The sequence below is a fragment of the Acartia tonsa genome, chromosome 13 (genome assembly GCF_053477335.1).
Source record: "Acartia tonsa isolate MP-2025a chromosome 13, ASM5347733v1, whole genome shotgun sequence".
NCBI classification, from domain to species: Eukaryota; Metazoa; Arthropoda; class Copepoda; order Calanoida; family Acartiidae; genus Acartia; species Acartia tonsa.
Genome location: NC_137272.1, coordinates 34,918,177 through 34,943,792, shown reverse-complemented (window position 1 = coordinate 34,943,792; position 25,616 = coordinate 34,918,177). Strand labels below are relative to the sequence as shown.

Sequence of the window (25,616 nt, the reverse complement as noted above, 5' to 3'; positions counted from 1 at the left end):
AAGAAAAAAAAGAAGTATAAGAGAATGAGATGGAGGAAAGGACGAAATTGCTTGCTTTTGGGGTCGTCCAAGGACAGACAGGCAGATGGAAAATTAAAGTAGCTTCGCTGCAACTCATAAACACTTTTAAAGTAGCTTCGCTATGAATATTAAACAAACAGTACAAAGGCAAAATTAAACTTGCACATAAAGGTAAAACCATACAAAGGCCTTATATTTTATTTCCAACCCCTTTTTGAAGAGGTTCCTTTAAAACAGCAAAAAATCTATCTCCTTGTTTCAATTTAACTTGTCGACTCTAGATCATTAAAAATTGTGTAAATAACATTATTATGACTATATTCTATTGTATAAAAGTGTTCATCACTGACATATCATCAACATTTCATTACTCTAATCTCGTGTTGACTGTTGTTATAATGCAAGAATAAAAGTTTACATTGCTTACATGTTTCATTTGATGTGACTGATCAATAAAGTAAAACAGGAAAAGTAAAGGGTTTAAATAACCATGGACCCTTGTGCCGACTTTCAGTTGGATATTTAAATATCAGCCAATAGTGTCAGAATTATTAACACAGCCAAGTCGCTACAAAAAAGTAGAAAGCAATTTCCTACGAAAAAGGTCCCCAACATTGAATCCAGGTATTTATCTGGATCCGCGTAAAATTTGTATACTTGTAGAAACACCATTTTGTTGTGAGGAAGCGTTTTGAGCCTTGCCGACTTTGAGTTATGTGTTGTCCTTGTCTGAAATTTGTTTTACTTTGTTATTAGTTCCGCTACTTTATGGCTACTGTTGCCTATTGTAGTTTTGGAGGGGAGGGGGGGGGGGTGTTGTTAAAAGGGGTAGGGGAAATAGGAAGGAATAATGTTATTCAACTATTGATGTTTATAAACAAATAGATAATAGTCAAGTTTGTTATTATCCGGTTATATAAAGTAGTTTTAATCGTTTGTTCGTTCAGATATCGCTAACCACTAAACCGTTTTAGTTTTATATTTTAGGGATATTCAAGATGGTTTTAGGCCAATTTATATCTAAATCTAAAAATTTGGAAGGACTTTTAAACTAGTTTACTGCCCTCTCTCCTCTAGATGCAGTCGCTAGTTTTTATATGAAAAAGAGTTAGAATGTCTGTATGTCTATTTTTACCTAAAATATCGGTTATATTTGGTTTCCTATGCGGAGAATCTCAATGTAGGCCCAGCAGGATTTTATCTATTTTAAAAGTACTATAGTCAAACTTTAAAGACGAATGGTCCATCTTCGGGCGAAGCCACTAAAATGCCTGGAAGACTTCCTAAAGATTCGCCTGATTAATAAATATCTACTCTATAACTCAATCTGTCTGTCCGTGTTTCAAATATAAGCAATTCTGATTGTTCTATCGCTATTCATTTAATCAATCAAAAATTGTGTTAGTTAGATAGTAATATATTGGCTTCCGTATAAAAAAAAAAACTTAACCAAACCTTTAAAATAGAAAAGGTTATCCTACTACGATTATAATAGAAAATGAATATAATGGAATCATACCTTCTTCATAAATCTTACCAATAATACTTTCTCTCCCTATTGTTACATAATCCATTATCTACTTTTGTCATTGTTGTTATCCCTGTGGAATTATTAGTAACATGCCTACTCTATAATTCATCTGTATCCGTAAAGCGCAGGTCATATTTAAATAAAATCTCGTTTGTTCTTTAAACCCCCTTTTTATTTTCTATGTAAAATTTCACTTAGCTATCCTATTATATAAAGTATTATTTTTTTGTCTGTAGATTAAGATTTCAATAACTATTGAACTGAGTAGGTTCTTCTTTTCAGGGAAACTTCGCATAATGATTTTAGGCCGTTTCATTTTTATATTTGACCCTTGGATTGGTTTTAAGATATTTTCTGCTCGTTCTTACTCTTTTGAATATAGAGCCCCTGGATGATTGGGTGCAGCTCTTGTGGACATCATCATTCTTGTTATTACTCAATGCAGGGACTCAAAACCGCGTAGCAATGATCTGAATTGATTACAGGGTCATACAAATAATAATGGTAACAATGAATATAAACCAACACAAAAGGTGTTTTTTTGAAACTGCATTTAGTCATCCTTATAATAATAAAGGAAAAGGGACTATGTCTGCGTGTTTGTCTGTCTGTACCAAAGGATCTCGCTAACCACCGATCGGGTTCTCCTTGACAGGGTAGCTTCTCATAGGACCTGGGAAGATTTTTAACATTTTTGAGGGAGGTTATCACCACCTTCCCAGAAGAAATCGCCCGTAGAAAAAATGCCCCCCCCTTAAATTTTTTTTATAAATCAATTGCTAAAATTATATGTATACATCTTTTCCCTACATTGTATGGCAAACAACATACCAATTTTTCTTTTCAAGTGACTTTCAGAGGGTTATGATAGAAATAGTTTGGGCTACAAAATCAACTTTCTTTTTTTAGCATATTATTACAACAGCACAAACTGTACTTCCGCTTCATTTCTCATCCAACACCCCAACTTACACACTAATCGGCTCAATAACACGTCATAAAAAGGGACGTTAATAATTGTTCGTACTTCTGCTATGTTCGATGCGCGACATTAATAGTTATAGTAGGGGGGATGCCTTGAGATAAAACAGGTGCAACTCAACATCATGAACAGTAAGGAGTTTCCAGACTCGGGTGGTGCAATCTAAGAGTTGGTTGTCTGTTACTTATCCTGATACTCCAGAAAAGGAGAGATTGGCTTCTTTCAGTTATCTTTGTTTGCTACAGTTAAAGTTTCATGAACAGCATCCTTGTCCGTGCGTGGTATTTGGCAAGGTATGCAATGCATATTTATTTGCGAAACAGAGGTGGATTCTTTAAAAAACATTAGGGTCACTTAGTGAGTCAAAATTATTTTTTTTTGTGAAAAATCCTCTAAAATCACATAAAAATCTACAAAAATTAAATAAAATCTTATGTTAATAACCCTTTTATGATTTTATTTAAATTTCGAAGATTTTTTATGCAATTTTGGAGGATTTTTCACAAAAATAATTTTGCCTCACTAAGTGACCCTAATTTTTTTAAGAATCCAATTCAGTATGTGGATTTCTTAGAATGTGGAAATGAATGAACACCTTATAAATTTTTATCTATTTTCCAAGTTAAAAATAGTTCCTTCTGCTGCTATGTCAGGTACATCCCATCAAAAGATTAAGAAAAAATATCCTCATCCCAAAATACATTACTGCAATTAAATAAAAAAAGAATTGATTGTTTGTATATCGGTATTTGCTTTAGTTACATACACAATGAATCATTTATGTCGCGATTTATAATTTAATGGCGTTTAGTAATTTATCCCTTAAAATGTATTATATTCCAGTAGCAGCCCCAATCAGGGATATTAAGGGATAAGAATAAGACAATGGACAATAATTTTATGTACATCCCCAATGATGATAAACAGTTCATTTCAATTATTTGTTGAAAAGTTTAGATACTGTTAGTTTAGCCCAATAAATAAAAATTTTATAAAAAAAATAGCGTATAAAAAAACGTAAATTATGAAACTTCGGATACCAGTATAAAATGCAGACTAATGTCTCCTTCCTTCCTGAGTAGCAAACCATATTATTCTTCAACACCCCCCTTTCTCTATTATTCCCTCCCCTCATCTTTTTTTTCTTGTGATGATTGATGCTATTTCCCCACAAACCCAAAGAGCTGCCCCCCCCCCCCCCCATCTAGCACTTGAAATTTATTCTTAACAAATATCCCGTCGTCATTTATGAAAGGGCTGTAGTTTTAAACATTTTAATGTCAGATGACTTTTTTTTATTACTCAATCAAATACAATATACCGTAAAAGCTATGGTGTAATATATAAGTTTTACCATTTTGGTTTCAAACCCAATTAATATTCGTTGGATTATAATCGGTTCTATATTCTAAGCAATTTTGAAAAATTATGTATCGTACCGTGTTATACACAATCTTCAGTAAAGATAAATAATATTAATGGCAGTTTTGTTAGCTAAGTACCAAAAACAATTCGTTTATAAAGTTTTCTATGTCCTTTGTTTTGTAGTCCTTTCAAAATTGAATTTAACTTCATTTTTAGATGTATTTTCATTAAATTGAAAAATGTTGAAAGTTTGCTTTAAAAAATTAAGTGGACAGTCTTTTTATTAGATCATCAATATTAATATTATCTTTGAGAGGAAGGTTTGCTCATAAAAGGACAAAATAAGATAAGGCTGTCCTTTAAAATTCAATTTTTTTCAATATTATGTTAGCAATGGCCACTTTTATCTTAAGTTATAAACCTTTTCTGTAAAGGAGAATCAATTTATCAGTCCAGCGGTTAGCAAGATCCTGTGCTACACACACACAGAAAGACACATAGACATCCTGTTACTTTTATATAGGGATTATACTAGCCAAAGTTTTGAAAAAAGCTTTTCTATAAATATGATTGGTCCGTCCGTTTTAGACTTCTAGAAATGAATATAGATGAATAATTTAGACAACCACCTGGTCCAAGTGGTTTGCTACCATATTGCTTTCTGTTCTCTTAAAGTGACTCGGCTGTGTTTATAATTCCGACGCTTTTAGCTGATTTCAAAGACCCAATACAAAATCGAGTCCCCGCCCTGCTCATGCCCCAACTATTCTTTTACCTAAAGATATAGTTGAATATCAAATGCATTGTCACAATATTTTTAGCAATGTTCTTTTTCTGACTGATTTGCAGAGCAGCTTTACTTTTAAACGAAGCTTTTCTATAATTAGGGTCGGTCCAACCGTCCGTAACGATTATCTCTTTTCGTTTAGTTAGGCATGTTAGAATTGTCCTTTAAAAATCAAACTTTACAAGACTATTCCTTTAACAGTTAGGTGCGATTTAGGAAGCGTAGCAACTCTAAAATCGTTACCAGACAGTCCGTACATTCATTTAAAACATTTGTGTCATCCATGTTACACATCTATAATACAAAGTAGAACGATGTTTGTTTGTCTGTCTGTTTGTTTGTAGCGAAGGATCTCGCTAACGGCTGAACCGATCGGGTTCTCCTTTACAGGGTAGCTTCTCATAGGTCACGGGAAGGTTCATAACTATTTTCTTAAGCGGTGGGACACCCCAAACCCCCCCCCCCAAAAAAAAAAAAATGAAAAATCCCCTTCCCCCACCCCAATTTTTTTTAAAACTAAAATTGTGGGGTCGACTACCCCCCCCCCCCGAAAGAAAATTTTCTAAATTTTTTTCTTATAAATCTAAAATACGAATAATTGGTTTGATCAAACCTCTTGGGGCAAAGCCCCTAGAGGCTAGGGGAGAAGCCGCTAGTATATGAATAAATAAGGAGATATTTTTATCGTCCTATGTCTATCCCTAATTGAAGGAATGTAATATTAGGATTACAAAAGTTATTTTAATATTTTCAACAAAAAAACTAGAACAAATATGTTGATTAGCAGGGCAGCATATCTTAGCAAGCTCACTGTTTTAATACAATTAGTCCCTATCGAAACTAGTAGCATTTTGTCAATATGTAATTTTAAAAGTTAATGTCGTCTATATGGCATGGCTGATATATGTTTGATACGTCGTTTTCTCATTTATATAAATCCTATGTTTATAATAGTTATTTATCGCATCGTATTATAGACTACTTTCCACAAATATAAAAATGAAAAATTATAAGATTTTATTAATTTTATTATAATATTCGTGAGAAATTCGATGATAAATGGAGAGTAGCTGCGCTCCTGGTAATATATCCACATAATAGTTTATTCAAGTGTAAATATCCCCGCAGGTGTCCTTTGTGCAACCTAACCGCTGCCTTTTCAACCCCCCCCCCCCATTTTTTTGGTTTTGTTCCCCTTGACACAGGAAGAAAGAGATAGGTAAAACTGTCACATATTCTATAATGTAAAACATTAAGCTTTTTTTTGTTGGAAGCTGATCATATGTGAAAATGCTGGTCCGAATAGATTGTACTTTACAGGGAAGCTTTATAAATGTTTTTTTTTAGGTTTTAAGGTTATTATTAATTTTTTTTTAGGTTTAAATTGAAGGGAAGATTATAAATCTTGCATACCCCTGTCCCTTTATTCGTGAGTAGAAGTCACTTTAATGTGTCACCCATTCTCCCCCCATAACCACTTCAACTATTAGACAAATGAATTTTAAACATAATTTTTGCAACATTAGAGTATCAATTTTTTGCATTAGTATGTTGCTAAAATTCAAGTTCTGTGCTACTAAGAAATGACTTACTTACCAATATAGACCGCGGACTGTTAAAAATAGGATGGTTGAGATGCGATTTGTCAACAATAAGATATGCGGTAGCAGATCCCTAACTTTAAAAAAAAATTATTTTTTTAAGCAAAAACTCATTGCAATTTTTCTCCATAAAAAGATCAACCTAAAAAAATTATGAATTACCTAACATTTTTGTGGGTGGGAGAAACTTTAGCATCAACTTAATAATTCCCCCTTGAAGCGTACACAAAACCAAATTATTTCTCCACCATTACCCTTTTCCCCCATCCTCATTTTTAACAATGAATAAGCTCCCTCCCCCCCCCCCCCCCATGTTTCGTCCTTTGGTCACCCCTTATAAATATTTGTGTCACCCCTCTGCACGCTTATTACAGCAGCTCTTTAGAGAACCTCCCCTCCCCCCCTCTATTTTTAAATGGGCAAAATTCAGAAGTGATTTGCTACTCTTTAAGATATCTCATACTCAACAACGAAAAAATGAATAATAAATTAATTTTTATTACTTTCTTTCAACATATACCCATTAAAATAATTTTGTACAAATGTAGTACAGTAACAAGTAAATAATATCTTTTATACTTAGTAAATAGACAATTTTACACAATTTCAATTAGGTATAAATGTTAAGATTTGATGATAATAAGGAGAAATTTAAAATTTTTTTTTATGTTGAAATATCATATATGGGACGTCAAAATAACCCTGCTACGTTTATATTTTTGCTGTATTGAATAACAACCCATGGCGATTTGTTAGCGTTTGAGTTGCGGAAACTGTATTGTCATCAAAGTCATTATAATACAGAGCTACCAAAAATGGGGTGTTTCATCTCCGCAACAAAATATTTCACATCAGCAATGGCAATCAGCATTGCGAATGAATGTTTTAGCAAAATTTTCATTCTTGCCATAGTAGACCTCTTGTCTTCCAATTTTGCTGTGTATTTTTTATTGGCAGATTTGGACAGTGGCAGCCACAATGTTTTAACACCCCCCCCCCCCCGTTAAATCCAAATCGGGGGGTGTATTTTTTGTGTCCGGAGTCCCTGAATCATTAGGTTTACGCCCAAAGCGCGCCATTTTTTAAACTGCCTCTTAAATCTAATTGGTGTATCACTTTTTTTACTTTTAACACATATATTTGATGCTTTAGGGGGTGGCCATCTAGGTGGTTGTAACCCGTATACCATTATTTTTGGAACACTATCAACCACGGAAATGTGTGCACACCACAAAATGTAAATACAAACACAACAGTAAGAGGATGAATAATGAGTATGTTTAGAAGATAATCAGGGGAAAACAATTTGAAAAATAACAGATAAAAGTTTGGATTTTTATACACTAAGATTCAAATATATATCATATTCATACTTTTATTTAATATACCTATCTTCTTTTTTTCTAAAATCACAATTTCATCTATTAATAAATATAAAAATAATACATAATTATAATTTCAATCACAATTGGTCAATATAAATACATTTTTAGATTCTTTAATACAATAATAATTTTTCTAGCTTGTTTATTATTTAAAAACAGTACCTATTTAATTAGTAGAGTAGACAATAGAGTACCATGCTATCTAGAAAAGACGTTCAACGTTTCATTTATATGTTTGGAAATAGTCTCTTTCGTCACAACGCGTCTTAATGGTAGTTTCTTCGTACTTTCACAGTAGCTTTTCTGCGGGGGCTCTAACCTTGCGAGGACAATTGCATAACCCTGCGGGACAATCACCTAACCTAAGATAAACTATCAAAAACCATAGTTAATATACGACGAAACTCCCCATAAGAGGCGTTGTCACGAAAGGGACTATACCGTAATGTTTTTATCCTAGGGACGGATTGCCTACTATAATAGCTATTCATTTGAATATTAACTATTCAATAAATAAAAAGTTCTTATGTATTGTGTAAAAATCACATAACTTTCTGTATAAATCACTGGTTTTATAATAGTTATTTCTCGTATCGTATTATAAACGGCTTTCCGCGGATATAGAATGTACAATTATAAGATTTTTTTAGTTTTTTTAGCCCCGTGGTGCCGGCTAAAAAAACTAGTTTTAATCTTATGATTGTACATTTCTATATTTGTAGAAAACTGGATATAATACGATGCTAGACATAGTTTTTTCGTATTCATGAGAACCGGTTCCTATCCACCGGATTCAAATGAATACGAGAAGATAAATGAACATGAATAGAATATTCTAATTAAAATGATTCATGATTTTTTCTTTTGAAATCAGATCAAAAAATATTTGGAATAAAATTTTAATACATATTTGTTATTTAATTAAAGGTACAAAAAACAGTCATTTGGCTTGAATAAATAAAAAGTAAAAAATAATATGAAATGCGCAAAATGCCTAAAATGCCGCGCAAAAATTAACTAAATTCCCGCCGCAACTCCAAGAGTGAGGAGATCAGCGCAAGCTTCACACACGCGGACTTGCTTGTTGAGGTTATATTTGATAATGGGCATCTCTTTGGCGCTACACTTTCCGCACAAGAGACGGCCACAGTGCCGACAATGGTGTTTTCTAGTGACAGGGATAAATGGATAAGTAAATTGAGAAACTTAATACTCAAATCTATAACTTAGGTTTAGCTTTTGCGCGAATTATCCATAGATGAACTAAAGATGTAGATATTCAGGAAGAGAGGGAACATTGAACTGTAAATTACACAGGTGCACTGCACACGCTATTAAACTCACTGGATCAAAAAACTTTAAGGTCCTGAATCAAATCTTGGTTGATTGGTAGGTACAAAGTAGAAGTGGCCAGCTTTTTAATAAATAAATTTAATCTAAAGAAGGGGTAATTTTGTTAATCATCTATTGTAAATCAATACGTACTTTGACTTATCCCTCAAGATCTCTCAGAAAATTACCTATGGAAGGCTGCATAATTCATTTAGACCCCGATTAAATGTAATGAAACTTTAGGAAATGACTATGTCCTAAAACAAGGAAAATAAGAAACATATATAAGGAAGTTGTTACTCAGTTGCAATTCTACTTTTTTGCTTAACCCCTTTGACATTTTATTATTTGTTATTACGGCGGTTTCCCTCAAAGTGTCTAGTTGAGCACAGAACCCCAGAGAGAAATCTAAAGTATTGGCTTGTTGGTAGTTTTTTTAAGGTTATGTTATATTCTGAACTGAGTATCCCCGCAGTTGGCCTTTTTGCTTATCGCATTATCCTTGCCTTGTGGTGAGTCCAAATTTAGCCTGACATTCTTCACAGAAATCACCCTCACCCCACCGGGGCTCCGATGATAACATGTCAAGTAACCTAAACATGTAATGTAGAGAAAGAATCGTCCTATTATTTCAAACTTAACTTATCATTATTGACTAGTAGCCTAATGTGTTAGAATAGAAAAAACTTTCCACAATCTTTTAACTGGCAAAAAAGTTTGAGCTAAGATAATTTTCTATTTTTTTGCGAAAGAAATTGCACTTAGCTCAATATATGACATGAGCATTTAAAGAATAGCTGCGCTACCAAATACAATTGTAAAAGATTTTAATGTGATATTTTAGATTGTGACAAAATCAAGCAAATTTCTTAAAACTTACTTGAACAGCAGCTGTCTTGTAGCAACTGGATGATTAAAGATATTAACCATATTCTTATTCATAGTGCCTAACATCATGTTCAATTCATTTCATAAGTTCTCTAAAAGAAACTTAAAAATCCTCAAATATACAGATTTAAAGAAAGAATTTTAAAGATGATTATATAACTAACTAAATTTATGAATTATTGTTTTTGTGATTTTCTGTTTGTAGGAACATTTATATGCCATTTAGGCTTTCTGGAATGTTTTTAAGTATACTTTATACCTTGATTTCTCTTCAATAATTACCCCTCAATTTTAATTTACATTCTAATAATAAAATTGTTTGAACATCCCTAGTATAGCTCCATTGTTTACGAGCGCTTCGCACAGCTCGACATTTCCCTTGATATAGGCTAACAGCAGTGGAGTGTTTCCTTTACAACCAAAATCTTGTCATTTTTAAAGAAGCTACTCTATGCCTCCACCTGTCCGTCTGTCCTGTGGGAGAAATTTGGTTTACTCTGCTATAACATATAAATAACAATTAGTGTGTAATAATTTTGCATCTGCTAATAATGTCTGTAAGTCTTTATTATTATCATAAAAAAAGTGCGTTACCTTACTGGTATTTGTCGATAAAATTACTAAAGGACTAAGAAGCATCTACTCCATAACTGTTATGGACCGTTGATCAGTCAGCATTGTAATGCAGGACATGTACTTACATATAAAAGAAATAAGCACACTTAAAAAAGAAAACAAATTAAATTAATCTTGAGGTTTAATTATGACAAGATTTTAATTATTCCTTCGGTATCCGGTTTATCCAGTGGGTATTCCGGCATAAACTCCAGGAAAGTTGAGAATATTTCCCGCGTGTTTGTGTCCGTAAATTTGGCCAACACGTGGAATGGTGAGCGGCCCTTGCCATTGGCTGCCTCTGCGTCGATTCTTGATTCTGATTGGTGGATTTATGGAATACAAATCCCACGATATTTACAATAATTAAACACATATTATTTTAAGTCAAAAAGTTTCAGTTTTTGAAGATATTTTTTCTTTGCTTCGATGAATTAGTTTGATTACATACATTAGTAAACAATGAACATTACCAATTTAGGTTACCACATCAGCAAAGTGTTCCAAAATCGTCAAAAAAAGACGCATAGTTGATATGTTAAATGTGCATATGTAAATACACAAAAAATTGTAATGTTGAATTTGAAAGGATTTACCTAAATAATTCACTGGATTTGTATATTAGACCTGAGAGAAGAACTCTTATTGTGTTGATATTACCATTTCTAACTGCTACATGAAGGGCATTGTTACCATCCTCATCAACTTAAATATAATGAATTCATCTTTCTGTCTATGGATCTATAATGCAAAATTAAATTGCAATCAAATTTCCATTTCTAATTTCACATCTTATTTTTAATCTTTTTAAATTTCAGTAAATCTGTACATCTGTAAGCCTATCTGTCAGTAGACCTTAAATATTTCTACTTTTTATTTTTTTCTGTTCTGATAGAACAATTTTCTTCTATTCGTGCCATATTGTCTAGTAATCATGAGAACATATTTAGGTAGGAAAGGAACCAGGTAGTATTTAGTGGAAATTAGTCGAATTTAGAGCCATGATAAAACTATTATCACCTGCGGTAAAATCAATTCCATTGTTTATTAGAACACTGGCTATCTCAGGGAAGTCTCGTTCAGCCGCCAAATGGAGACCAGTTTGACCTGACAAATATTCATAGAAAAATAGCAGAAAAAATCCAAGTATTTACGAAACTGACTTGGAGCTATAGAAAGATGCACGTTTACTAGTATAATCAGACTAGTCAGTATAAAGCCTGATATACTAATATTTCTAATACTAGCGGCCTCTCCACCCAAGGGACTCTAAGGGCACTTGGAGAAGATGGGATTTTTCAAAAAGAATTTTTTTTATAGATGGGTGGATTTTTTTCCAGGGGCGATTTCTCTTTAGAGGGTAGAAAATAGAGCTACTCTCTCCCAGAATATTTATAAAGTTTCTCTAGACATAAATATAAGAAGCTTTACTGTAGAAGAGAACCAAATTGGTTCAGAGGTTGGATCCTTATTAGACATAAAATGCTTAATATTTTTTACGATAAGATTTGAGATTGATTTAAGTGGAATCATTACCTGACAAGGTTCTTTCCTGGAGGCTGGCTCCTGCCAGCAAAAGGTTCCGGACAATCATCTCATTTCCACCCTGAAAAAATATAAAGTTGAAGGGATAGTTCCACGTGGGGTATTTAATTTAAATATTAATGATTTCAAAAAAATTTTCTTGTTTCGTTTTTAATAATCAATACTTGAAAATCATATTATTTTCGACCAGAGCATACTATACCTATTCATTTTGTTGTCATACTAAACAATGCGTCATACTAAAGGTGTTAATAATTTATATCTTATTAAAATTAGGTAATATCCCCTAACCTGAATTGCTAACAGCACCGGAGCAAGTTTGTTGGCGTCTGTAGTTTTGGAATGTACATTAACATTGATGGAGATTAGAAAAAGTAAGGATTCTAGGTCTCCCTTCAGTATAGCTGTGTGCAGGAAATTCTTGCCCCTGCAAAATACAATGATTTCTATTTTATAGTTCTATCAGATAAAATGCAGCAAAATGCAAACCAGTTCTGGATTGTGATGAAAACCTATGTATATCCTAATATGAAAGTAACAAAATAATTGTCTGTAAGTACCGAAGGATCTCGCAAACCGCTGAACCGATAAGGTTCTTCTTTATATTTTAACTTTTCACAGATGATTGGAAGGTTTATAACAATTTGGGGATGAGTACCACCAACCTACTAAGAGAAGTCGACCTTAAAAAAAGCCCTCCCCCCCAAAAAAAATTATTTTTCTTTAAAAATATAAATAAAATGGGAGGGTGGATGGACTTTAACCCCATTCCCCCACCAAAAAAAACCTGTAGTGCATCTTGAGGCTTCTAAGGGTCTAGCAACTATTATCATGTAAATACATGTAACATAAAAAAGGACAGATCCTTATAAAATAGCAGCTGCAATTATTGAAATAATTTATACCTGGCATCGGGCTGTTCAGCAGCTCCAGGTTCCAGCTCCAGGATGACTCTGGCGGCTGTGTTGTTCTTGAAGGTCATTGCACATGCAAACGGACTCAGTCCAGCTTTGTCTCGCAGCCCAAGGTTTATACCTGTGATTTAAGTGGATATACGATATAAAACAAGGAAAAAGGGGTAATCTATTATTTGAATGAAACTCTTTCACAAGCAACTTTTCCGTTTGACAGAAATAATTACTTTTGAGACAAATTGTTTACTTTCCATTAATCTCTAACGCATATTGAAGCTATCAAACTATGATAATACTATCTATCTAGATATCTATCCTACTATCTATCTATTTTACCTGGACAACCAAGAAGCATGTTGATAATTCCATTATGTCCATTCTCAATAGCATGGTGAAGCACTGTTTTCTTCTCAGAGTCTTGTCTAAATGGTAAAATTATTCTAGATGAATTATAGTTAAATATGAAACAAATAAATTTAAAGGGCCAATAACATGGACAGCTATCGTCATAAACAAGGACATCATCAATAAGTAGTTAATGGACAAACGGATAAATTGATATATAGCTGATGCTCAGTGGTCATAAAAAATTCAAAGAAAGAAAAAACATGCAAATTTTAAACATTATCAAATATTATAACCTTTCTAAAGTAGATTCTTTGGTAAAGAGTATCTTATGTTTTTAAGAACATCCGAGAAAATCACAATTGCCCAATATCGTTACGGAGAGACATAAAAAAGTTAATTATAGAGTAGCTTTGCTATAAAACAAAGGGGGGGGCGGGGGGCGAAAGTGACACTCTTGGTAACCAAAACTAAAAGTCAACAAAGGAACTCAACTAAAAAAAGAGTTACAGGTCTGAGATTTTGCATGGCAGTTGCTTTATAGGGGTACAATATGGAACTGTGAAAACACGGCGGCGCAACCGCCGAAACCGCCGTTTCCCACCGAAATTTTTATTGCCTTTTCTATGCGGTTTTCGGCGGTTGCGCCGCCGTTTTTTCACAGTTCCATATTGTACCCCTATAAAGCAACTGCCATGCAAAATGTCAGACCTGTAACTCTTTTTTTAGTTGAGTTCCTTTGACTTTTAGTTTTGGTTTCAAAAAGTGTCACTTTCGCCCCCCCCCCCCCTTAGTTAAAGTAAACTGTTCTAACCAGTATGAATTTAACAATTCATACCTGTTTATATCAGCATTGTGCTCAATCAGACATGTGACAACATTCTCTTGTCCCCACTGAGCAGCTAGATGCAGGGGTCCAAGGCCATCATACGCCTCCTCCCCACCCTCACCATTGAGGCCGGGACGTCTGCAGGCGTTCAGGTCACACCCGGATCTTATCAAGAAGCAGGCTACTTCTTCCAAGTTCTCATCAATGGCTCTAAAATTAAATTTTATTATTTCTACTAAATGTGGGCATACAGAATAAACTTTTGCCTAACTTGACTATAGTCGTCTGTCATTAAGTTCAGAAGTGGCCTTTAATCAAAGAAAATTTAATCTTTAATCTATAAGTTCTATAATCTATAAGTTCGGCTCTAGTATTATATATGTATATACAGAGTGACCACTCAAAATTTACAAATATATAGTACATAAAAATTTTCATATAGTACCATATAGTACACAAAATTTAAACTAATATAGTACCATATAGTACCAAAATTTTAACTAATTATGTAGTAATACCATATAGTACCAAATATTAAAAAATAGTACCTATATATCTTATTAAATAAAGTAGTAAGGGTTTTTTGTCTGAAGCTTAAGATCTCATTAACTACTGAACAATTGGGTTAGCAATTTTAGGTAAGCTTCACTGAGGTCGTATGTAGGTTTTGGGCTATTTAATTTTCAGAATTATGTCCTGGGATGTCCTAGAATCTAGGTACTTAGCTGCTAGTCTATAATACAAAGAAGCTTGATGTCTGTCCGTCTGAAGATTAAGAATTTGGTAACTGCTGAACTGAATGGGCACTACTCACCAGGGAATATACATACTGGTCATATAGTGGTTTTAAGCAATTTTTGTGGGGTTGGTAAATCCTAACCACCTCAACAAAAAAAAAGAAAATGATATCCCCCACTAAATTTTTTCTTGTAAGTAAAAAGTAATTGCTGAACCAATTGGGCTCTACTCTTCAGAGAATATTTGTACTGTTCATGTGGTGGCTTTAAGCACAGTGTGGGGCGAAGCCGCAGAGAAAAAAAACAAATAAAAGGGATAGGAAATCCCCCTTAACAATCCCCCCCCCCCAAAAAAAAAAGAAATTTCACCCAAAAAATGGGATATTCCTAGTAATTTTAAACAAAAATAGTTTTTCTTAAAACTGAGGACTTTTTTAAATGAAATAATAAGGTTTTTGTGAAATGATGAGGGAGCATTAAACAATTTTTTTAATTGGTGGAAGAACCGAACACTAGAAGACTTTTTTCAAATAAGTCCTAAAAATAGACATTTATTGCGTAATTAAAGGGACTGTGAACGAGAAAATTTCTCATCAGATTATCAAATTATGTCCAAGATTGGGGAAAAATTTCCGGACTATATAAATGTGCGGTTACTTGTCTTTTTTTCCTTCTATAGCTAACACTAATTTTGACATAGTTCCCTATTTTTCACAACAGTTAAGCTGACTTTTAACACAATCCTTGCTTTAAACCAATGTATAGTTACTTAGAAATTGATAAAATAAGCAATATCTTTTATTGAATACCAAATAAAATAACAAAGCAAGAAACAGGTTTTTTTATTAGTATCAAAGTAACTTTAGATGGCCCACCTTTAATTAAAAATTTGTAAATAATAAAGGTGCAATATTTAATTATAAACAGTCTGATAAAAGTGTAAACTAATTCTCCAAAGTGGGTTATTTATTGTCCAACACAATAAAAAAGGATATTATTATTTTAAATAACCTCTGAGATTCAACCCTTTGTAGACAGTGGGTGTTAATAGGACGTTTTTGGTTGATCAGTGTAGTGAAATGTGCTTAGAAAATGTTAAGATTTGATAATCAGATGAGAAATTTTTATGTCCACACTCCCTTTAAAGATGTCGCACATAAAGGTATTAATTAAAATTTACAGTGAGGATCTAAACCTAGACATTTTACCGACTCAGAATTACCAATTTTTTTTATAATTAAATGGGCGTGCTGTTCCAACCAGTTCCTTTCATGATATAATGACTATTGATACTCAAAAAAGTGTTCTGGTTGCTTTTGTTTAGCAATATGTCAGTTTTGATTTTCATAAAAAAAAGGAAGGGTTCCCTCTGGAGGAGAAAATTTTTTCTTCTTTCAAAGTATGGCTTTATTTACCTTCCTGAAGAATAGATTAAGAATCAAAAAATGGTTTATAAAAATATTGACCCTTGAAAAGTTATCCTTAAATAACTCAAAATCCAAAATTGTCAGTCTTTTGAGGATAGCCCTTTCTATGATCAAATCTTTAAAAATCGTTTTTTTTAAATTTTTTAATATACTCTTCGGATCTACCGCAGTTCATGGTAAAATATTGCTGGAAAGCAATATTTCCAAAAATCTATAAATAGCTAGCTGCCAAACGGATAAACGTACAGATCATGTCCGCACACTGTTTTAAGCGGCATAAGAAGGCCTACAAATATTCTGGAATTAGCCATAAATCAATAATGCATAATTATCTCGCAGTGCTGAGAAATGCGCGAAAAAGACCTATTTTACGCGTTTTTTCTTCAGTGAAGCTTTCCCTGTGCATTATTGGATCTTGGCTATTCCAGATTAATTGTAGGCCTTCGTAGGCCGCTTAAAATGGTGTGCGGATATGATCTGAACATTTAGCCGTTTGGCAGCTAGCAGCTTTTAAAATTCATAGATTTTTGGAAATATTGCTTACCAGCAATATTTTACCGTGAACTGCAGTAGATCCTACTCCTCAAAGCAAACTCAGGAAGGTGTATAATGCCATAACAAAAATTCTTTTTTTATGAAAATCAAATTGACATATTGATGAAAAAAGCTACCAGAACACTTGTTTTGGTGTCAATTGTCATTATATCATAAAAGAAATGGGTTAAAATAGTGCGCCAATTTTTTTTGGATTTTGAGTAGGTCTACTATACATACACCTCCAAGGTCCTACCCTAACCCAGCAGGGCATTCTTTACTTAACCTAACTTGGTCATCTAGCAATATATAGGAAAAGCACTAATTAAAATTTTAGCCTATGTATTTAGCCGCTTCAGCAATCATAAAAATATGAAGAACAAAAAGAGTTTTATATCTTATAAGACATAATAAAAATGATTGAAGCAAAAAAATATATGATCAAGGTGATTTTAAGAGTTATTGCATATTTCAAAGCTTATAATTTTACTTTACATACCCAAATCACTACTCTCAATATTAGAATGTATTAGAGCTGAAAGTACATTGTAATATTACAAACAACATTATAATACTTTGGTTGGTAATAAGTTTTAAAATAATATTAAAAAAATTTCATATAGTACCAAAATTTTAACTCATATAGTACATATAGTACCTAGTTTGTCATATAGTACCATATAGTACAAAATTTTGACTATATAGTACATAAAGTACATATAGTACACAGTGGTCACCCTGTATATATTTATTGTGTTTTTTATAATAACTTTGTTTTAACAAACTAATTATAAAACAGTTTCAAACATCATTAAATTCAACCTTATTTTCCACCCCTCAAAAATCTAGCAAAGCTTTAGACAAATAAGCTGGTTTATATATATTTACTAGATAGTATTGGGCCAGATACTTTTTTTTGTCGGATATCCGCTACTGAATGTCAGGCTGATTTCAAATGCCAGATATCCCGTCGGATATCAATCCAACACCGGATATCCGGCCCAACCCTAATATCTACCTGTGTAATAATGTTTGTTGACAATCATCCGGACCTGTGGACCAGGTGTCAGTATCAACCCCATGTCTCACCAGGATGCTGGCTGTATCAAGTCCTCCAAACTCTGCTCAAATTATATTCACATTTTCAATTTATTATTTTATTCCTAAGAATATCGGTTGTTGTATCTTTCGTGACAACACCTCTTAAGGGGCGTATTGTCGTATTTTCACAGTCGCCTTTGAAAGGTTATTTTAGGTTAGGTGATTGTCCGTCCGCAGGGTTAGGCAATTGGCCCGGCAGGGTTATAGCCCACAGCAGTGGCTAGAAATAGGAGAAAAGCTACTGTGAAAATACAATGAAACGCCCTTAAGAGGCATTGTCACGAAAGGGACTATACCAAATTTATCTTGTAAGTTCATTCATTGTCACAGCTCATAATTAAATGGCAAATAAATATTCTGAGAAAAAATATACTAAGGGGTTTTGTAGTAATAGCCAACTAGGAGAAATTATTATATTAGGGCATGCGAAAATCTCTCGCAACAACCAACTATTCGTTATCCATTATTTGTATTTGTTTGAGAGTAATGAGAAATATGTAAATTTAATTTCCTAGATTTAAAGCAATCCACAGAGGAGGTTCTCCAGTGCTAGACGCCAATGTATCTGCACCAGCCAAGCATAATTTCTCTACCACACCATCAAGGCCCTGATATATAAAGATTTTTGAAAACTAAATAAGACCAAAAACGGTCATATCACGCCGAGATGATAAAAAAGGATTATGTTTCCTAATTAAAAAATGATCATTATTATATTCAGTAATATAAAATAACTACTTTAGAAACTAAATAGAATCATAATAAACACAAATCAAAATCTAAAATGGGGGGGGGGGGGGGGGGAGGATTATGGAAAAGGGGCAAAAACAAACAAAAAAATTAGAAAAAAATTTAGAATAACATGTAAAAAATTCTAAATAAGACAAAAGGCAAGTGCCTTTTTAAAAAATTTTCTCTTTACTTTTTTATTAATATTACACTTTAGAAATTGATTTATAGGTTGTTGTTTTTTTAGCAAGAATTTGTTGGAAAATAACCAAAACAATTTGCAATTACCTCTCTGATAGCCATCTCCAACGGTGTTCTACCTTCAGGTGATCTTATATTAATATCAGCTCCGTGTTGTAATAAAAATACTGCTCCATTTATGTTTCCCTGAAGATAAGGACACTATTAATATTTATTATCATAAATTTTGCATATTTAGGTTGAAAATATGAATCTATTTTAATTTTCATGTCTTTCAGCTTGGCATTCGAATCGGTTTAATTTTTGCGATGAATTTCTCTACTACCCAATTCAGTACTTAAAACCAACTATCTTATTTTTTAAGTAAATTGAAATTAAAGGATAGGTGGTTCAATTTTTCGTTTGTTTATTTATTACTTTTAGGTCGGGTTAGATTTTATTGGGTACTAGGTTGGGTACTCCTGCAAGCATAAGTCCGGCAGGATTAGGCTAACCCACAGAGGGGTATAGCATAGGAAAAAACACCCCACTGTTATTTAAAGTTTTATCAAAAATAAGTTGTAATAAATCCGTTTAAAATCAAGATGAAAACCAACATATATTGTTGAAATAAATTCAACGTCTATGTATATATTAAGATATATAAGCTGGAAAGAATTTTAATGTTAGATGGAGATTTGAAATCTGCATCAAATTTTAAGGATTTTTTTTATTAAATTCGTTTTTTGTATAATACAATTTAAGTTAATTAATTTTGACATCTGTGATTGGTGGATTGAGAATTATCTCCGCTCTGATAGGAGAAGCTTAAGTGTCGCACATCTTTCAACCAATTAGAGCGCAGGTAGTTTCTAATCCATCTATCCTATTGGTCAAAATTTATGAACTTAAATTGTATTTCCGCTTTTAGATAAATATTTATACAAAAAACGAATTTTATAAAAAAAAATCCTTAAAATTTGATGCAGATTTCAAATCTCCCTCTAACATTAAAATTCCTTCCAACTTATATATCCTAGTATATATCTACCTTGTTGATAGCTTTATGAAGCAGAGTATAGCCCCCAGCATCTGTAATATTAACATCAGCTCCTGATTCTATCATCTGATCTGCTAGGTGCCCATAACCTGAAAGTGTTTTTAAAATTTGAAAATTGATGGTCAGGTCATGAACATTAACAGCAAAAAATATTAAATTTTTGATAAATACCTATTCAAATGTTTTTTTAGTATTGAAAACAAATATTTTTTTTGGGTCATCTCAACGCCTTTTGCATAAAAAAACATCTTTCTCATAAAATTCATAATACATTTTTAAAAATAAAGCCTTGTTATATCAAGAATTCAATAGAATAATTTAAGATTATATTTTAACATTTTTTTCTTTAAGGGGTTATTAAGGGAGGGGCGGAAGTGACACTTTTTGAAACTAAAACTAAAAGTCAGAGGAACTCAACTAAATAAAGAGATACAGCTCTGATATTTGGCATACCAGTTGCTCTAAAGAGGTACAATATGAAACTGTGAAGAAACAGCAACGGAACCGCAGCTCCCGCCGAAATTGTTTTTTACGTTTCTCGCCAATCATCTGAGGTAAACTTTTTTTTTCAATAAAAATATACCTACTATAAAAAAAAGTTTATTTCAGATGATTAAAAATAGTCTAATTTAGCGAAAAAAGGAAAAAAAATTCAACTGGAGTGGCGGTTCCGCCGCCGTTTCTTAACAGTTCCATATTGTACCTCTTTAAAGCAACTGTCATGCCAAATCTCAGATCTGTAACTCCTCACTTAATTGAGTTCCTCTGACTTTTAGTTTTGGTTTCAAAAAGTGTCACTACCGCCCCCTCCCTTTAATGATTTTTCAATAATTCATTGAGAGGTTAACACTTTATGCCAAATAACTAAACACTTCCTAGTCTCATGGATTACAAAAAATCAATAAACGTTTAGATATAACTTTAGTAAATGGAATGAATAAATAGGTCTACAACCTGTGTGTAAAGCAACAGCCAGAGCAGTTTCATCTTCAGAATTTTTTAGGTTAAGATCCAAAATAACCGTGGAAAGTCCTTCTGACGGCTGGCTAAATTCCAACAGACAGCCCACCACTGCGTCCTGTTTATTAACCAGAGCCAAATGGAGGGGTGTTTGTCTCCAGACTCCATTTTCTAATGGAGCTGTTTGTATGTTAGAGTCGGCACCAGCCACCAAAAGAGCGGTGGTTAACGTAGCCAACCCGGAGACAGCGGCCCCGTGTAATACACTTTCTCCTTTTCTGTTCACCTATGCAAAGGAATAGTTATTTCTCGCATCGTATTATAAACGGCTTTCCGCTGATATAGAATGTACAATTATGAAATTAAAACTAGTATTTTTAGCCCCGAGGAGCCGAAGGCACCGGCTAAAAAAACTGGTTTTAATCTTATGATTGTACATTTTTATATTCGTAGAAAGCTGGATATAATACGATGCTAGACATATTTTTTTCGTATGGATGAGAAGCAGTTCTAATCCACTGGATATTAATCAATTTCGAAGAGATACGGGAAATATTATCATACTGCTTCAATGCTTAGTCATCTTTAAACAACATTCATGAGCAGCTAGAAACATATACAATTTTTTTTTTAAATACAAAGAAACGATAAGGAGTAGATCCTAAATACTCTTGAAGAAAATAAGAAGCCAAGTTCATACATCAGCAAAGATAATAATCCTATTATATAAAGTAGTAAGCGTTTTTTGTCTGTCCCGAAGGATCTCGCAAACTGCTGAACCGAAATTGTTTTTCCTTTACAGTGAAGCTTCTTATAGGTCCTGGGAAGGTTTTAAACTATTTTTGAAGAGGGTTTCTTCACCCCCCTTCCCCCCAAAAAATATTTTTAACTCTTTTGAAACTCAAATTTAAAATGGGATGAGGTCGACTTTTCACCCTCCTACCAGTGCCCCTAGAGGCTTCTAGGGGCGTAGCCGCTAGTGGTATTTAAAGAAGTTTACCTTATTTACATTAGCTCCAGATGAAAGTAAAAACAAGCAGGCCTCTTCCCTCCCTCCACTGGCCATACCATGTAACAGGGTATCTCCTAAAAATCGATTATATCAAGAATCACCTAAAAGAGAGTCTTTTTAAAATAAAAATCAATAACTAAACCCTTCCCTATCCACACTAGCCATTGAAAATTAGGAAGGCAATCTCACCTAAAGAGTTACAATGACTGTTAACATCAGCTCCGGCTTGAACTAATTTGAAAGCAAGGCTATCATCACCAGAATTTACATCTTCTCCAAGCAAAGCATACCACAGAGCTGGTTTACCATCCATATTGAATAATTCCAGGTTACATTTAGCCTCCAGCAGTAAATCAAACACCTCTCTGTTGTTACACTTGATGCAAACATGCAGAGGTGTTTCTCCAAACCGGTTTTGACAATTGAGGTCACCATTGCGCTTCAAAACAGCTGATGCAACATCCGTAAGATTGATGTTGTTGGCTTGCGCAATCAAGTGGAGGGGAGTGTTGAGACTGTCAGTTTCTGGTAGATTAACCTGTGCTCCGTGTTCGAGAAGGAAATGGCAGGCCTGTGGATCAGCCCGCAGGATTGCCAGATGCAGGGATGACCGTCCATTTTTGTCCAGCTGATTCAAGTTTACCTTGTGATCAACCAAACTGGCGGCAATACTCATTTGTTCTGTTGATAAAGCCAGGTCGAGAGGTAGTCTTCCATTCTCATTTAATTCGTTCATTCTAGACAACATTATTTACATAGCCATTTACAAAAAAGGAATATTGCACCAAATAATTAAAAAGCAGCCTATTAGGATTTTAATAAATTACATGAATATTTATATCTCATAACAAAGGAAAGATTGTATAGACTTTGAAATAAATTAGGAAAAGTTCCTACAAGCGTTTGACCTATATTTGTTATCATTTAAAGTCTAGTTTATACAAATCTGGGGAATGAAAATCTACTCTTTAAAAGATTTATACTTAAAATTTTAATATTCAGGTTTTCCGCTTAATTCAAAAATTGCTTTAATTTTTCATTTCTTGATCTTAGGATAATATAAAAAACCTCCCTTCCTTTCTGAAGAATTGATAATTTTTAAAATTCTAACTTACTTTATTCCTAGCTGTGAATTGAATTCTATAAGGTACAGAAAGACGACATCCTCTCTCTTCAGTTCAATGGCAGCGTGCAGAGGGTAAGCAGCTTGTTTTAACAACATTCCATAAACTAGTTCTGCAGAAAGATCCACAAAATCCTGAGCAAAGTATTATAAGAACCAATGTATTGTAGGTAAAATTGATGTATATCATCAACTAATTTCAATTTCATTCCGGAGAAAAAAAATCGCGGAGAGAATCCGTAGGATCATCCACTCTCTTCCATTGTGATTAAATTAATTAAAACCCTATTCCCTTCCCAAACCAGACACAAATAACAAAATCCTGATTCTCTGAAGTAAGGATTCATATGCACACGGAGATATGATGCGAGAATTCTTTGGTCAGTCTTAAATTGGTAAGATTCGTGTACAGCTTAGTGTATTCTATGTTATTACGCTGACCCACAATTCTCATGGAAGCTGTTTGCTCTTTAATTACAAGGTTCCTTGTTATTTATCATTGTGAAAAGTTTAAATCCTACTAACCTCAAATGAAAATTTATCCCAGTTGGCATAAATAAGCTGTGAACAGTGATCTTTTAGTTTTTCAGCGTTGATCTTGTCGGCAGTAGCAAAGAAAGTGATACAATTGGATACACTAACTAAAATAATAATAACAATAAGAATGATAACATAATATAATAATATTGTATAGCTTATTAATATTTTGGTCCGCCTCTATAAAGCAGGTCCATGTTAAGTATACTGTGTCAAATAATAGGAAATGTTCTTCATTATTTTAAGTGCTGTTACATACATTTGTTGATGTTCGGTAGTGTATCCGTCTGGCTTATTGAAGTTGGCAATATGACTGTTGATCTTTCTGACATTGTTTTGTCAAAAAAAATCATGAAATATGACTTTACCTGAAGAGACAAGGTTTTGTTCACAGAGTTCCATAAGTTGAGTTAATTTGAACTGGCTGGCAGCATCCATCAACTCTAGTGTAAACTTATCCCCCTCACTACAGCATATCAAACATTATTGTAAAATAAACATGTTTTTTGTTGTTGTTTCAATATTGAATATCTACCACTAAAGGGATAGTTGCATGAAGTGCATTTAACAAGTTTGTGTACTTGCAGTATTAAATCCTAAAAGTCTTGATATTTTAAAAACTACGTGGTAAAAATTTAAATTCTTTAAAAAATATGCCCTATAAATGTAGTTTGAACCACTGAACAGGAAAAAATAAGCGTTTCACTAAATTCAAGTTTAAACGAATTTCATGCAACTTCCCCTTTTCCTTTTTCTGAAATAGCCACTTTTACATTCAATTTAGAATTTTCAATTCACTAGGTAATTTTGTGTTTCTCAAATACCACGTGGTTAAAGTTAATTTCTTTTGAATATCTTAACAACCAACCAATAACAATTATACTTTACAGAAACGTACACTACTCTGAGGTACCTATTAAGGGTAAATATACTTTATAAAACTATCCCTTAAGTACAAATATTATGCAGGGATCTAAAGGGATAAGACAATGGCCGACAAACTAATGTACATCCCCATTGCTGTTACACAAAATTACCCCTTCTGTAGTGCAAGATTAGTTGTTGAAACGTTTGATGAACACTCAACTATTAAATCAACCAAATTCACTAAAGTCCCAAAAGTTGTTAAAGCAACGAATAAGAAAACATTATAAAACTTTGAGGACTAGCGAAAAAAAGCCCATTGTCTCTTCTATCTCTGCATATTATGTAATGTTTGATTTCCTGAAAACAATTTGATCTGTGTAAACCCAACTGAGGAGTGCTAGACTTATTTTCTCCCCAAGATGGCGCCAGTCTAAACTCTCCACCTGATTTAAAAACGTATTAGTTGTTTCGTAAATACTCCTTAATACAGCTCTAAAAATCACTAAAATTATGCTATTTAAATAAATAATGTACCTATTTAATAGTACAAATTTGTCAATTGTATGGATTGTTTAGACAGATTTAGATCTATATTATTTTTAGTCATTTTATGGAAAATCAATCAATAGCGAATCTACTCTATAAAAAAATCTACCCAAATCAGTAACGATCAGTTATCTGGTATTCTTTTTCTTAACTTACAACCTTTCTGTTAATTTCAATTTAAATTATATATCATTATCCATGGATTGTAATCTACTTCAGCAGTAAATAAACAAGGATGACAACATCATTTGCAATCAAAAAGTTAATTATTAATTTTAATATAAGATAACTAACCTGTGATAAACTGTCCACGCCCCATGATTCGCTTCGACAGCTGAAAATTAGAATATTTATTATTTCTACAATGTTTTAATTTTTTATCTATCCTACAGGGACCATTGTAAAAACAAAAATTCAACCTTTAAAATTCCTTAGCGGGGTGGGTGAGTGATGTTTGACTTCTCACAAAACATTAGTTAAATAATTTCTGTGGCTTGGACACAAACATCCAGATCTTTCAGACATTGTTCTGCTTTGTAATAAAGGTGTAAATAACAAGATGCAATTGTCGTTACATACTTTGTTAAATTCAAACTAACAAATATTTAATCTTTAGATAGAATATTTAAGTTAAAAATATTTAGAAATGCTGTTTAAATGTTA

The 25,616-nt window shown here is 33.1% G+C and overlaps 2 protein-coding genes across 2 annotated transcripts in view; one reads left to right on the top strand and one right to left on the bottom strand.

Annotated features, from left to right (window-relative positions):
- Nucleotides 1–25,616, top strand: part of LOC145303771 (protein-lysine N-methyltransferase SMYD4-like) — a 112,361-nt gene that overhangs the window by 35,844 nt on the left and 50,901 nt on the right. The window lies entirely within an intron of this gene.
- The window catches only part of LOC145303770 (ankyrin repeat and FYVE domain-containing protein 1), a 20,140-nt gene continuing 1,291 nt past the window's right edge, over nt 6,768–25,616 (bottom strand). The window contains exons 4-27 of the mRNA XM_080145377.1: nt 25,248–25,287; nt 24,767–24,850; nt 23,909–24,008; nt 23,529–23,644; nt 22,996–23,138; nt 22,070–22,617; nt 21,869–21,954; nt 20,863–21,154; nt 19,900–19,997; nt 18,957–19,055; nt 18,453–18,547; nt 17,857–17,961; nt 14,150–14,350; nt 13,303–13,388; nt 12,958–13,087; nt 12,344–12,479; nt 12,044–12,113; nt 11,528–11,614; nt 11,135–11,212; nt 10,680–10,826; nt 10,225–10,305; nt 9,885–9,954; nt 9,511–9,597; nt 6,768–8,840 (exon numbers count right to left, since the gene is read on the bottom strand). Of these exons, the coding sequence (XP_080001503.1) occupies nt 8,690–8,840; nt 9,511–9,597; nt 9,885–9,954; nt 10,225–10,305; nt 10,680–10,826; nt 11,135–11,212; nt 11,528–11,614; nt 12,044–12,113; nt 12,344–12,479; nt 12,958–13,087; nt 13,303–13,388; nt 14,150–14,350; nt 17,857–17,961; nt 18,453–18,547; nt 18,957–19,055; nt 19,900–19,997; nt 20,863–21,154; nt 21,869–21,954; nt 22,070–22,617; nt 22,996–23,138; nt 23,529–23,644; nt 23,909–24,008; nt 24,767–24,850; nt 25,248–25,287 (3,130 nt within the window). The 3' untranslated portion in view covers nt 6,768–8,689. The remainder of the gene's footprint in view (nt 8,841–9,510; nt 9,598–9,884; nt 9,955–10,224; nt 10,306–10,679; nt 10,827–11,134; nt 11,213–11,527; nt 11,615–12,043; nt 12,114–12,343; nt 12,480–12,957; nt 13,088–13,302; nt 13,389–14,149; nt 14,351–17,856; nt 17,962–18,452; nt 18,548–18,956; nt 19,056–19,899; nt 19,998–20,862; nt 21,155–21,868; nt 21,955–22,069; nt 22,618–22,995; nt 23,139–23,528; nt 23,645–23,908; nt 24,009–24,766; nt 24,851–25,247; nt 25,288–25,616) is intronic.